This window comes from Mirounga leonina, unplaced genomic scaffold, assembly GCF_011800145.1.
Source record: "Mirounga leonina isolate KUSES-001 unplaced genomic scaffold, KU_Mleo_1.0 Mir_125, whole genome shotgun sequence".
NCBI classification, from domain to species: Eukaryota; Metazoa; Chordata; class Mammalia; order Carnivora; family Phocidae; genus Mirounga; species Mirounga leonina.
In genome coordinates, this window is record NW_023270305.1 from 58,622,238 (window position 1) to 58,636,568 (window position 14,331).

The following is a 14,331-nucleotide window of genomic DNA, read 5'->3' on the forward strand; positions in this document are numbered from 1 at the left end:
AGAAACGGGGGGGAGAGAGGGAGAAACGGGGGGGAGAGAGGGAGAAAATGACTCTCACCTGAACTTGCTGTAGGACCTTGAGCAAGAGGACTTCCAGCCCTGAGTTTTCTCATCAATAAGGGTTCCACAAGATTAGTTCTCAGCCCTGGCTGCACATTGGAATCCCCGGGGAGCAAGAGAGATGAATTGGTGTCTGGTTCCCACCCCCAGAGATTTTTATTTAATCGCTCTGATGTGGGGCCCAACCTCACGGACATTAAAAAAAGCTGCGCAGGTGATTCTGCCATGCAGACTGGTTGCCTCGGACCAGATGATCTCACTCATCCCTTCAGGTATCTGCTGCTCTAGGTAGTGGTTCTCAAGCGTTAGGTGCTTCAGAGTCACCTAAGGGCTTGTTCCAACAGACTGCTGGACCCGCCCCAGGGATTCTGATTCAGTGGCAGCCCAGGAATTGCCATTTCTAACCAGCGGCCACGTAATACTGATGCTAGGGGCCAGAGTCATACTTTGAGGATGACTGTTCTAGATGAGGACCTCAAAATGACATTCTCCAAATCCCCCAAATCATTCTTACTCTACCCTAACAAACCACAGTTAGACATTGTTAATTAGCCTCCCGGACGCCAGTCGCTCTCGCACCAGTTCCTACATCACGTTACCATCACACTTAATAGCTAACCCACAAATCCTATTGTCACTCCCTTGCCTGACACTCTCCAGTGACTCCCCAGTGCTAATACAGGGAGAGGACAAATTAACATGACACTCAGAGCTTTTCAGTTTGACCCAAACTACTTTTCTAGCCTCAATTTCTGCTAGTCCCTGTCCTCTGTCTTGCTCCAGTCACTTGTCCCCAAACACACAAAGGAGGCTCTTTTGGATCAGTGCCTTTGTACTGAAGATTCCTTTCTCCTGGGATGTCCTTCTCCCTTCTTTTCCTGATCTACATGTCACCATGCAGTGTGCCAGGTAGTGTGCGAGGCATTGGGAATTCAAGGAAGAACAGGACAATCCCTTCCTGTAAGGAATCTCCAGGCGTGTAATGGACATTGTTGAACAGTGAACCCAACACATCTTAATTATCCCTTCTCTCTCATGGCATTGTCTGTGTATATATATATATATATATTTTACTTTCTGTATATTATGTTTTGACATCTTAAAAAACCTTCTGGCTGCAGGTGCGGAAAGTGGAGAATGCCTCTCCTAGGGACTAACCAGTTCTTAGAGATAGCAGAGTTCAGCCTTGAGTACACCTCTAATATGCAAACAAACCAATCCAGAGCCCTACAACCTCCTCTATCATACCCGTGCATCCCAGGAGGCAATATTCCTCTCCCTAAACATCCCAGGGCCAGGTACCAGGCAACTAAAACCCAAAGCCCTCTGGAATTCTTCAAACTACCCAGTCTTCCACTGTTCACCATGCCCTATCTTGCCCTTCCCTCGGTAACCCTAATACAGGCTCTGGCCTATCCTTCCCTTTGTTCCCTCCTGACCATGCTAGTGTTTTCCCCGTGACCCTCTGTCTTTAGGAGCTGAAGTATAATAAAGCTGAAGTATCTGAAGCTGCTCTGTCTCTTCTTGTGGCCGCACCGGACTGACCATCTCACAGAAAAACACAAAACCCTTACCTTCCATATCATGTGCTGGAGAAGCTGATCACAGCTACAGTAGGTCAGTGGCACCAACAAGAAAGTGTGCTGCAGGCTTCTGGAAAAGATTGTTTCCAAGACAAAAAAAGAATAGACCCAGAGCCATCCCTTCCTTCAGCCTTGAATGTGGGTGAGGCTAGAAGATGGGGTGGTCATTTTATAACCACGAGGGAAAAAAGCAAGAGAATCCTTCACACCAAACACCTGACACGGATAATAAGACAACTACCTCCCATGTCCCTGACCTCCAGCCTCCTTTATCTCTGCGAAGAACCAACCCTGTCTGTTTGAGCCACTTGTTTATCAGGTTTCCTGTTAACTTACAGCTGAAAGCTTTCTCTTGGGGAGGAGGTGGGGACAGGAAGCAAGCAATTCTTCCTAACAGCTGTAGAAGCAGAGCATGCGCAGAGAGGGTCTAACAGGGTGGGTGGGGAATCATCAGAGAGGTTTGGAGATAAAAATTTCAGGCAGAGAGAGTAGCTTCTGCAAAAGTCCTAAGGGTGCAAGAGCATGGTGTGGCGAAAGGATTAAAAGTCAGTGAGAAGAACAGTGGCACAAGAGCCCAGAAGGGAGGCACGGCCTGGACAGCTCCCCAAGGCAGGAGGGGCACCCTAGCACCATGCACTCCCCCTCCCCCGAGCTCCATTCCCAGGTCCCACCCTGCGCTGAATCCACCTGTTTGCCTCTTTTTTCCCAGTTAGACTGGACTTGTCACAATACCTTCAATCATCTTTGTACCCCCAGCACCTAGCAGAGGGACATGGAAAGACACATACTAAATATCTGCTGGAGAAAACATTATCATGATAGAATCTTTTAACTATTTAAAATTATCCCCCAAAGTCATAATCCAATAAGGGACCTGATGGATTACTATATTTGAGGCCCTGTTCTGCAAGTAAGTCCCACCACACATGCAGGTATGCCTTCTTCACATGATTGACTGAGATGCCTGTTTCAATAGGACCTTAATAGGGTTAAAATATTAGGTGAACTCTGATAAGCCTAACAGCTCTATAATTTCCTAATTTTGAGTATTTTCTAAAATCACTAGGATCTTGACTTTAATACCTCAGCAAAAGAGAAACAGAAGCAGAAATAGTTCCATTATGAATCAAAATAGTATGTTTGTATTTATTTTTTTAAAGATTTTATGCAGACTCCCTGCTGAGCAGCGACCCTCCCCCCCATACAGGGTTCAATCCCAGGACCCCAAGATGATAACCTCAGCAGAAGGCAGACGCCCAATGCCCAACCTACTGAGCCACCCAAGCACCCCTGTATTTATTTTTAAACAGTGAGTTTATGGATGACTTTATTTCATTTCCATTTCTTAATTTTTATAATTGTCTTGATTCACTTAAATTACCTAAATCTATACAACTGTTTACTTACAAAAGTACATAGAACAAAACTTCCTCATTCATGAGTCCTTAGTTTATTCAGTATTTATCTGAAAAATACTTAATAATTTTTATAATTAAAAGTGAACCACCAATTTACATTTAAAATGCACATAGCCTTTGACTCATGTCTAGGAATCAAGGCTTCAAAACTATAAGGGATATAGTGACAAGCACACAATGTCAATGTTGTGGTGGGGAAAGGTAGCAGAGAACAGGATGTTACTGGTTAGAATTGCTGGCATAGGATGATAATAAAAAGTGAACGGATTTTAGTTGGTTTTCTCATTTTCAGGTTCCCTACACACATGCACCCTCATTGCCTGTACCAGGCAGATGCTCCCACTGCCCTGCCTGGTGCACAGTTGCTTGTCCCTGCCCCCGCCACAGCCCCAGACTCAACACACGGCAGCCTCCTCTACACCATGCAGCTCTCAGCTCGGATGTCAGCTCCACAGAAACCTCTTCTTTGGCCATCCCATCTGAAGTAGGAAAACCACCACTACTCCCTTCACAGCATTTACTACTATCTGAAAATATCTAGTTTATTTATTATTTGTTTATTGTGTGTCTCCCCACACAAGAAATGGAACATCATCTCTGGTACACACTGCTGAATCCCAGCACCTGGAATTACCTGGCCAAATAAATAATTATAGAATAAATGAAAAAGAAATACATATATAAATATGGATGCTCACTGCAACAAGATTCATAGTAGCAAAAAATTACAATAATATGAATGTCCAGTAATAGATGAATGATTAAATTATGATTGATCCATACAGTGGAATACTCTGCAGGGATTTAAAAGAATATTTACTGCCATGAAAAGATATCCATGGTACTGTAACAGTGTTGTATGCTGACAGATGGTAGCTACACTTGTGCTGAGCATAGCGTAAGGTATAGACTTGTCAGATCACTACGATGTGCACCTGAAACTAATGTAACATTGTATGTCAACTGTACTTCAGTTTTTAAAAGAAGATATCCACAATACACAGTACTGTGAAATGTTTACAAGTGACAGAACAATATGTATAGCATGATGCCATCTTTGTAAATGATAAAGAGATAAATGTAATCATATGGGCATATATAGTTGTGGGTTTTTTATAATAACAGGACTATACCATATGTATTTTTAACATATACACATGTTGTTATACCCATAAGTAAAAATGTGTAAGACTATGATCTTAGAAAGACAGGCAAGGCCTACATCTTTTAGCCCATATAATTCTATAGCATTTGAATTTTTGGAACAACCATGTAAACCTTCTGCAAATTAAAAAAAAAAATAACACATTTATTTTGTAGTGGGTAGAATGAAATAGGTTTCAAGCTGCTGAAAAATTGAGGTATCTTCTTAAAAAATATTTTATGCTTACATTTTCATATGTAAGTTAACTTTAAAATATATAACAATAAATACTTTAAAAGTGTATTTATTTATTTTATTTATATTTTTAAAAGTAATTAATCTCACAACTGCCAAAACTTGGAAACAACCAAGATGTCTTTCAACAACTAAATGGATAAATTTACTGTGGTACATCCATACAGTGGAGTACTATTGAGCTATAAAAAGAAGTGAGCCAAACCCATAAAAAGAGTGAACCCTAAGGTAAACTGTGGGCCTTGTGTGGTTACAATGTGTCCATGCAGGTTCATCCTTGGTTAAAAAAAAAAAAAAAGGTGCCATTTTGGTGAGTGATACTGATAATTGGAGAAGTTCTGCATGTGTGGGGGAAGGCATATAAAGGATATCATTAGGCCTTCTTCTCAGTTTTATTATAAACCTAAAACAGTCTTTAAAAAAAGCTTTAAAAAGTCACTGTTTCTGTAACTTTTAAAACTCAATGTATACAATTACCATCTAACCAAAATCTGTTTTTTGAAATAAATTCCAAAACCACACACACACACACACACACACACACAGAAGGAAGGAACTCACAATCCATGAAGAGACATGGAGGAATCTTAAAGGCATATTTCTAAGTGAAAGAAGCCCGTCTGAAAAGGCTGAATACTATAGGATTCCAACTATATGACATTATGGAAAAAGTGAAACTATGGAAACAGTAAAAACATGACTGGTTGAAAGGAGCTAGGGAGAGGGAGGAAAGAATAAATAGGTAGAACATGGGATATTTAGGGCAGTAGAACTATTCTGTATGATACTATAATGGTGGATATATGTCATTATAATTTGTCAAAACCCACAAAATATACAACACAAAGAAGGAACTCCAATGTAAACTATGGGCTTTAGTTAATAGCAGTGTATCAATATTGGCTCATCGATTGTAACAAATGTGCTGCACTAATGTATGATGTTCATAATATAAAGGAAATGGGCAGTGGGGTTAGGGTGAGGGCAGATGTGAGGGGTTGGATAGGAACTCTACTTTTTGTACTTAATTTTTCTGTAGTCCTAAAATTTCTCTTAAAAATAAAATCTATTAATTTTTAAAAAAGTAATTAGTGCTGCATTATGCATTTCTTAAATATGATTATCTCACTAAGTTCACATATCTAAAATGTAAACTTTAAAGCAAAAACCATGAATTTAAGTAGTTTTAATAAAGATGTTATATTTCAAAGGAAAATAAATGACTTAGTATTTGAGGTCTAAAACCTGATGTTTTAGATTCCACTGTAAATATTTTTTATGATTCTAATTTCCCATTGGAATGATTTATACCATCAGGTCACACTAAAATTTTTTCCAAAATTACACCTCCTCAATGAATTTTTGTCTTAAAAAATGTCCAAGTCTTCTGTATTTCAATAGAACATCCAATGGAAAACATACACACACACACACACACTCATACAGAACAACCAAAGGAATTTTCTTAATAATCCCATGTACTTGTATAAGAAACACTGATGGATAAGGCATAAAAATATTAGCTAAATGCTTTGAGATTCTCAGATGAAAAAGTTAGGAAAACTAGCAATTCCGATTACATAGAAATTCATGCCACGAATGGTCTGCCAGAGAAAAGTTATTTTAAAAAATTTTAAATAACTTTGAATCTGACACTAGCTAATTGTTTACAAAATCCATTGCTTCATTCCAATCCACTACTGAAACAACTAGAATTTCAAAACAATGGCATTTTCATAGTTAAAGCACAAGGCTGTTAAAATTCACATCTCACACAAATGCTAAGTATCTGTGGAAGAGATAAACACAAGGAGTGTGAGATGGCAGGGCTGGGAGCCCGATGCGGGGCTCGATCCCAAGACCCTGGGATCATGACCTGAGCCGAAAGCAGACGCTTAACCGACTGAGCCACCCAGGCGCCCGTCTTGGGTTCTCTCCTATGAACACATTTTAAGTCCCTGTTTATTATCAGCTCTATAGAGAACCACAGAATCTTAGTTGGACAGGACCTAGGAGGTCACCTACACTAACTTACCATCCAATGAGTTAGATCTTCTACAACTCCCTTGACTTGTCTGATATCTACAGAACGGGTTGGCAAACTCTTTCTGTAAATGGACAGATAGTAAATATTTGAGGCTTTCTGGTCATCTGGATTCCGTTTCAATTGTTAACTCTGCCAAGGTAACACAAAAGCACAGTGGACAAAACATGAATGAATGGGCGTGGCTGTGCTCCCATAAACCTTTATTTACAAAACAGGCAGTGGGCCAAATCTGGCTGGAAGGCTATAGTATGCCGATCCCTCCTGTAGACCTCTTCTAGTCTTAGCTAAAATTCCATTAGATATATTAGATGCCTTTATGGGGAAATTCTTTGTCAAGGTGAACTGAAATAAACAAATTCACCCATTGCTATACTCAAAATTATCACCTTCTGGAACAACAGAGAACATTTATCTTTACCCATGTATCAGCCCTTCAAATACTTGAAGGAAACGATCATGATTCCCTCAAGTATTCTTTTCTCCAGTCTAAATATCCTCAATGCCTTCAAGCATATTCTGTATTGTGACATAGTTCTCCAAACCACATATCTGTTTGATCACTGTCTACAGTACATACCCCAGCCCATCAATGATGCTTTCAAGTGCAGAGTACAGATACAGGACATATGGTTTTAAAAATATGTACCAATCAAGATGTAATTTTAATTTTAGAATTTGGCTCGATGTCTCCAAATGCAAATGTTTTTAGTTTTTGTGTTTTGAGGGTTTGTTTTTTTTTTTTTACAGAATTACCATCTAGTCTCTAAGAAAAATATATTTTGTATAGATTTGTATAGATGTCAAAAGTTTATGCCCAGAATCCTCTCTATACATTAATTTTACATGATTACCAAGAAATAGAAAATATTTTTGTTGAATTTTGGGGGAAAAGGGGAGGAGGTTTACTAAAACAATAGACTCAAATGGTTTCTACACATCAAAAAATGTTGGCAGACCCAACCACCGCAATTGGAATTATAGAGTGCAATTTGCAGAAAAAGCTATCAGTCATTCCTTCCAAGAAAATGAAACACAGAAGGGAAAGGAAGCACAAACATCTGCAGTGTGTCCTGGGACACGGCTGGCTCCTTTGCAAGAACAGAGCAGAGCTGCTACAGTCCTAGCCAGGCCACCTCCAAATGATGGTCCCTGTTGAATTCCACATTTCAATAACTTAGGAAGAAACCACACCCATGTGTTTAAAGACAATTTAGTTCTGATTTTTGATGTCATAGCAGTCTTAAGTAAGTAAAGTGGTTTTTTTAAAATAACTGGAAGAAAATAAGGCCATATTTATTTAACTATAAATATACCACATTTAGTCTGACCTTACCACCTACTTCTGTAACTTCTCTCAACTGTGACTTAATTTTTTGATAATTCAGTATTTTAAACAATATATTGCACAAAGTAGAGGCTAGAAGACTAAATTCAGGCTCCACAATCTAAATATGTTTATTTGTAATGACATCCCAATTTATCATGTTGGTTAAGCTTGATTTACATTCTCTGATGTGTGCTTCCTGCTTGCTTGTCATCACAAAAGCTCTCCCTGGAAAATCCCATCCATGTACGTAACTTCAAACACTATCCACATAGTGATGACAACCAAATTTATTTCTCCAGCCCAGTTTCTCTGCAGGGCTGACCCATATATCCAAGAGCCTAGTGGCATTTCCACCTGGCCAGTCCAACTGCCACTAAAACATGTGCAAAGATGAAGCACCATGGGTCACATAACAAGAGCAAATGTTTATTTATTACTTATTCTGTGCCAGGCTCTGTGCTAAGTGCTTTATGTGGATTTTCTCACTTAATCTTCACAGTGCAATTAAATGTGGCATGTTTATCTCCTTTTACCTGAAACCCCATTAAAACGATAGCATCAGGATACAAAAAAATGTAGCAGACATCATTCATGGCTTACGTACTACCCACTGCCCTCCCCTTCTTGCTGGCCAAGAGAACACCAATTTTGTTCAGGCAATCGATATGCCAAACCAATTTCCCAGTCTTTTTTGTAGCAAGGAGTATTTATATGACCATATGCGAGGCAATGAAACACTCGCAGATGTCTGTTTGGGCAAGTTCAGGGAAAGCAATACAACCATTACCCCTTCCTGCCTTCTTCAGGCCTTAACTATGGATATTCTGTGTAGCTGCACTTCCCCTTTTTTGACCACGAAGGAAAGGCTGAGAGAATCACAGAGACATTGACCCTGATACCACTGAGCTACTGAGCCAAGGCCAGTAACCATCTACCCCCAGACTTCTTATTATTGAGAAAAATGAACCCCTGTTTGTTTTATCTACTCTAAGTCAGGTTTTCTATTAACCTGCAGCTGAAAACAGTTCCAGCTGATACGGAAGTATAACCTGAGCAAGAGATTTCAGTAAATTCAAAGGAAAGCAGATGTAGGATAAGTAACTACACAGAAAAACAAAAGATGCTTCAGCCTAAGTGCCCGCAGAACCAAAAACAATGAGCAGCAAGTCAGCTTACCTCCTGACTCCACCACAGAAGACTCTGGATCTGGAGGCACCAGGAAAAACAAAAGACAAGACCTACAGATTTAACATTTTGGAGGTTTGCCAACAAAAACGCCATCTCTCCCCAAGTCTCCACCATTCCTCCAGCCAACAGTTTATAATTACATGTTGGAAAATTTCCTTAAAAGTCTGTTTATTCTTGGCTGTCTGTTCATATCGATGAGGAAGTTACTGAAAATATGATTGTAAGGAAAGTATTACAAGCAGAGAAAACAAGGAAACAAAAAACAAGGAAAGGCAAAGAAGGGTGAGGGAAAAAAGAAGGAACTTAGAGGAAACAGAAACAATGCAAAAAGCAGAAGATAACAAAACAGACACACACACACACACACACACAATACCCTCAGGGAGATCTGATGAAAACAAGAACAGGGTGCTATGAAGCAGAAACAAAACATCACAACAGAAACAAAATTAATCAGAAAGTTGGAAGACAAAAGTGAGACAATTTCCAGATAACAAAGTTTGGAAATGAGGTGAGAAAAAAATGAAAATTAGAGGATCAGGTCAGCACACAAGTTTCAGAAGAGGAGAGCCAAGGGGACAACAGGCGAGAAATCATGAGAGACAATTCTCCTCCTCTGAGAGGCCAGCACTGAAAGTGAAATGAAAACAAGCATGAAGGCAGATGATTGTGAAACACAGAAAAAGAGGGATACAATGAATATCTAAAAAGCTTTCTGAGAGGAATAAACATATAATTTCCACTCCTTTGTAGGAGAATGCCATCAAATCTCTCGACAGCAGCACGAGAAGTCATAGAGCTATGCCTTCAAAATTCTGAGTGGGTGATGATTTGTGGGCATAGCATTTCTTTTTAAAGATTTATTTATTTATTTGGAAGAGAGAGAGAGAGAGCACGTGCACAAGCAGGGGGAGGCGCAGAGGGAGAGGGAGAGAGAGAGTCTCCAGCAGACTCCCTGCTGAGTGTGAAGCCCAGCACGGGCTTGATCTCACAACCCTGAGATCATGACCTGAGTGGAAATCAAGACTTGGCGCCTAAACGATGGAACACCCCCAAGCATCCCAGGGGCATAGAATTTTATAACTTGAATAATCAATCAAGTATGAGGGCAAATGAAGGCAGACAAGGGTACAAACTTTATGTCTCTCTGGTACATTTCCTGGGGAAGCTTAGGGAGAATTATGCTTCAGCAAAACAAAGGAATAAATCAAAGATGATGAAAACATGATTAAGAAAATAGGAACACATTCCACAGGAAAGGGACAGAAGGAAGCATCAGAATGACAGCGGCCCAGCAGGCAGAGACCAAGCCTGGGAAGAAGACAAGCCTCAGGGAAGGTGCAACAGACCGATGAAGGGATGCACTTTGACATTTGGAGATAAATCTGCTGTGGGTTTAGAAAAATATATTGACAGGTACATAGAGTTTCTGTTAGAGAAAAATAGTAAAAGTTTTAGACTGAACAATGTGAAATTGCCACTTTGTACCTCAAAATTTTGATTGTTCAACCTAACTTACAGGTGCATAATATGATGCAGGAAATTGGCTTTAAATACTCTAATAATGAGAAAAGCAAAAGAAAAGTTGGAGGACTATGTAGAATAAGAATGCCAGAAACTGGGACGCCTGGGTGGTTCAGTCGGTTAAGCATCTGCCTTCTGCTCAGGTCATGATCTTAGGGTCCTGAGATCGAGTCCCGCATCGGGCTCCTTCCTTGGCAGGGAGCCTGCTTCTCCCTCTGCCTGCTCTGCCTGCCGCTTCCCCTGCTTGTGCTCTCTCTCTCTCTCTCTGACAAATAAATAAATAAAATACTAAAAAGAAAAGAATGCAAGAAATTGTTACTGAAGCTGGGTAATAGACATGTGGGGTTCGTTGTCCATTCTCTCTATCCATGGATAGGTTTGAAAATCCCGTAATAAAAAGCAGTAAAAAAAGAAAATCATGACATCACCAAAATGTGCAAAATTTCACTAATTTTTCAGACAGCTGGAGGAAGTTCCACTTTGCAATGCTCAGATGAAGTCCAGTGAAAGAACCGCTGGACACAGAAAAAAGTCAGTGAAAGAGCCCATCCACATGAGCACTTGACTCTCTGGCACATTTCCTGGGGAAGTTTAGGGAGAATTCCTGCGGGGCAGGAAACACTGGAGATGTCTCACATCCCCACTCCATCCCTTCACTTCTGCGCTGACTCCCCTGATTCCCCAGCTGCACTGTGCAACACAACAGTGCTCCTGAAAGCCATCACAAGTCTATGGACCCACAACTGAATAAGACAACCATTTCTCACTGCCCATCAATTTCCTCCCAGCCCATTTCTCATTTTGTCCAAACTAGATTCCAGGCTTCATCCTTCTAGGCACACTCTTGTAAGTGCCCTCCAGCCCTGCTCTCTCACTTCTGCTCCTTGTGGATGGTAACAACCGGCCCCCGATGAACCTCACTTCGTGCCTCCTCCGCATATGTACCCAGAGAACTAAGTATCAGTGGGGAAAATCACCTAAACCGACTGACAGGCTTAATGTTATATTTATTATCGCAAACGGTAAACTGGCAATTTTACTACTGTTGCCATTTTAAATGCGGCAAAATTACTTTAAAGAGGCAAAATGTAAAACTGACAGCCGATTTCACAACAAAACAATGGGTGCTAGACACTCTAATGTATCCACAGGGTACTGAAAAGAATAACTGTCATATGCAACAAAGACATTTTTCAGGAATGAAAGTAAAATAAAAACGTGTAGAGAGAAACAAAAACTGAGGTAACACATCACCAACAGCCCAAATGAAGGAAAATACTAAAGAATGATCTTTGGCAGAATGGAAATATTCCCACACAGAAGCCTAGAGAATTAGGAAGGGGGAAAAAAGCAACAAAAATGGCAAATACACAGAAGACACCCCCCCCCAAAAAATATTGGCTTTTGGAAATAATTTCTTATGAGCTTTAAAATAGATTATTTAAATTAACATCTAAATAAAGAGTGAGGTAAATGGACTTAAAGGGTACTGTAGATATCACATTGTTAGGGAAGAGAATAAAGACACCAATTAATATCAAATTTTGACCAGTTATGGTTGCATGTTGTACCTCTAGGAAAATACTAGTAAAAGAAACAAAAGAATATATAACATCTAACCTAACAGAGAAAAAAAATGGAATAATAAAAAACTATTTTTTTATTTTTTACTTTTTTAATTTATTTTTTAAAAATAGGCTTCACCAAATAATACATTATATGTTAAAAAAAGAAGAAGAAGAAGAAGATAGCAGGAGGGCAAGAATGAAGGGGGGAAATCGGAGGGGGAGACGAACCATGAGAGACTATGGACTCTGAAAAACAAACTGAGGGTTCTAGAGGAGAGGGGGTGGGAGGATGGGTTAGCCTGGTGATGGGTATTGAGGAGGGCACATTCTGCATGGAGCACTGGGTGTTATATGCAAACAATGAATCATGGAACACTACATTAAAAACTAATGATGTAATGTATGGTGATTAACATAACATAATAAAAAAAAATAGGCTTCACACTCAACATGGGGCTTGAACTCACATCCCTAAGATCAAGAGTTGCATGCTCTATTGACTGAGCCAGCCAGGTGCCCCTATCCATAAATGTTTAACAAGACGTTTACTAATGTGAAACAGTTTTTTTCCCCCTGGCCTTGAGGTCCCAAAAGACCTTTTTTTTCCTGGAACCTCATAATGGGACAGAGAATGAGAGGGAGAAGCTATCTCTTCAGCTCTATGTGATGTCTAGACTAACAGACTGTTGATGGGTGGCATCCTTTATTGTATAAGCCAGGTACAAATTTATAAAATAATTTTTGAAAATAGAGATGGGAGGAAATTCTCCAGTGATCTGCCTTAAATCAGCAACAACTTTAAACGATCCTGGTATCTCAGTCAGTTATCAAACAAAAACAGTCGATTTAAATGAAGGCTAGGAAGAAGAAAAGGAAAGCAGAACTAATAAAACAAGGGGGAAAGAACATAGTAAGATATAAATTTAATTATAAATATGAGTAATTCCATTAAGCTTAAATGGGTAAATACCTTAATTTAAAAACAAAGGTTATGTGACTGCATAAAGAAACAAAACCCAACTATATGCTGCTTGCAAGGGACACATAAAACATAATGAGATACACTTGGAACTAATATAACATTGTCCATCAACTACTTCAATAAAAACAAGCAAAACCACACAATGAGAAAGAAACATTGAAAATGATACAATGAAAAAAAGATATTCTATAGGAACACAGAGAGAAAGTGTGTATAACTGTTAATACCAAAGTAACTTTAAGGCAAAAAAAACATTATTAAAGACAGAGAGGGACACTGGACATTTCAAAAAACACATACCCAGAAGACCATTGGTTATTATTCAAAGAGGAACTAAAAATGAAATTACAAACTATCCCAAAAGCAATGAAAAGAACACATTTTACCAAAATCTATGGAACAAACCAAAAGCTGTATTCAGGGTGAAATGCTTAACGAACTTCATTATTAACTTAAATAGACTAAAACTAAAGGAAACTACAATGTGTGTTGAAGACTTAGAGAAGGATCAACAAAGAAATAAAGAGGGAATGGGCGCCTGGGTGGCTCAGTTGGTTAAGCGACTGCCTTCGGTTCAGGTCATGATCCTGGAGTCCCAGGATCGAGTCCCGCATCGGGCTCCCTGCTCGGCAGGGAGTCTGCTTCTCCCTCTCCCACTCCCCGTTTGTGTTCCCTCTCTCGCTGTGTCTTTCTCTGTCAAATAAATAAATAAAATCTTAAAAAAAAAAAATAAAAAGAAATAAAGAGGGAATTAGTAAAGATAAAGGTTGAAATTAATGAACAGAAAACCAAAAAAAAAAAAAAAGGCGAAATTATCAATGAATCCAAAAGCTGTCTTTTAAACTATACCAATGGATACATTCCTTCTGAACCTGATTAAGGAAAAAGGAGGAGAGAATAAAATTATATAAGATTAGGAATTTTCAAAAGATATATAACCACAGTACCAAAGAGACTTTTAAACTATAAAATCCAGAGGCACCTCGGTGGCTCAGTTAAGCATCTGACTCTTGATTTCAGCTCAAGTTCATGATCTCAGGGTCATGAGATTGAGCCCCACATCGGACTCCATGCTGGGTTCGGAGGCTGCTTAGGATTCTCTCTCCCTCTTCCTCTGCCCCTCCTCCTGCTTTTGTATGTGCTTGCGCTCTTGTTCCCTCTCTTAAATAAATAAATAAATAAATAAATAAATAAATAAATAAATAAATAAATAAATAAATAAATAAATAAATAAA

General features: G+C 39.3%; 1 protein-coding gene across 7 annotated transcripts in view; it reads right to left on the reverse strand.

Annotated features, from left to right (window-relative positions):
- The window catches only part of ACYP2 (acylphosphatase 2), a 168,390-nt gene that overhangs the window by 133,867 nt on the left and 20,192 nt on the right, over positions 1-14,331 (reverse strand). The window contains exon 4 of one of the 7 annotated variants that reach the window (XM_035001560.1): positions 1,635-1,713. The exons of 5 other annotated variants lie outside the window; for them this stretch is intronic. In XM_035001560.1, the coding sequence (XP_034857451.1) occupies positions 1,635-1,713 (79 nt within the window). Of the gene's footprint in view, positions 1-6; positions 1,714-14,331 lie in introns of those variants that run through there. One more of the 7 variants, XM_035001559.1, reaches the window with a different exon arrangement.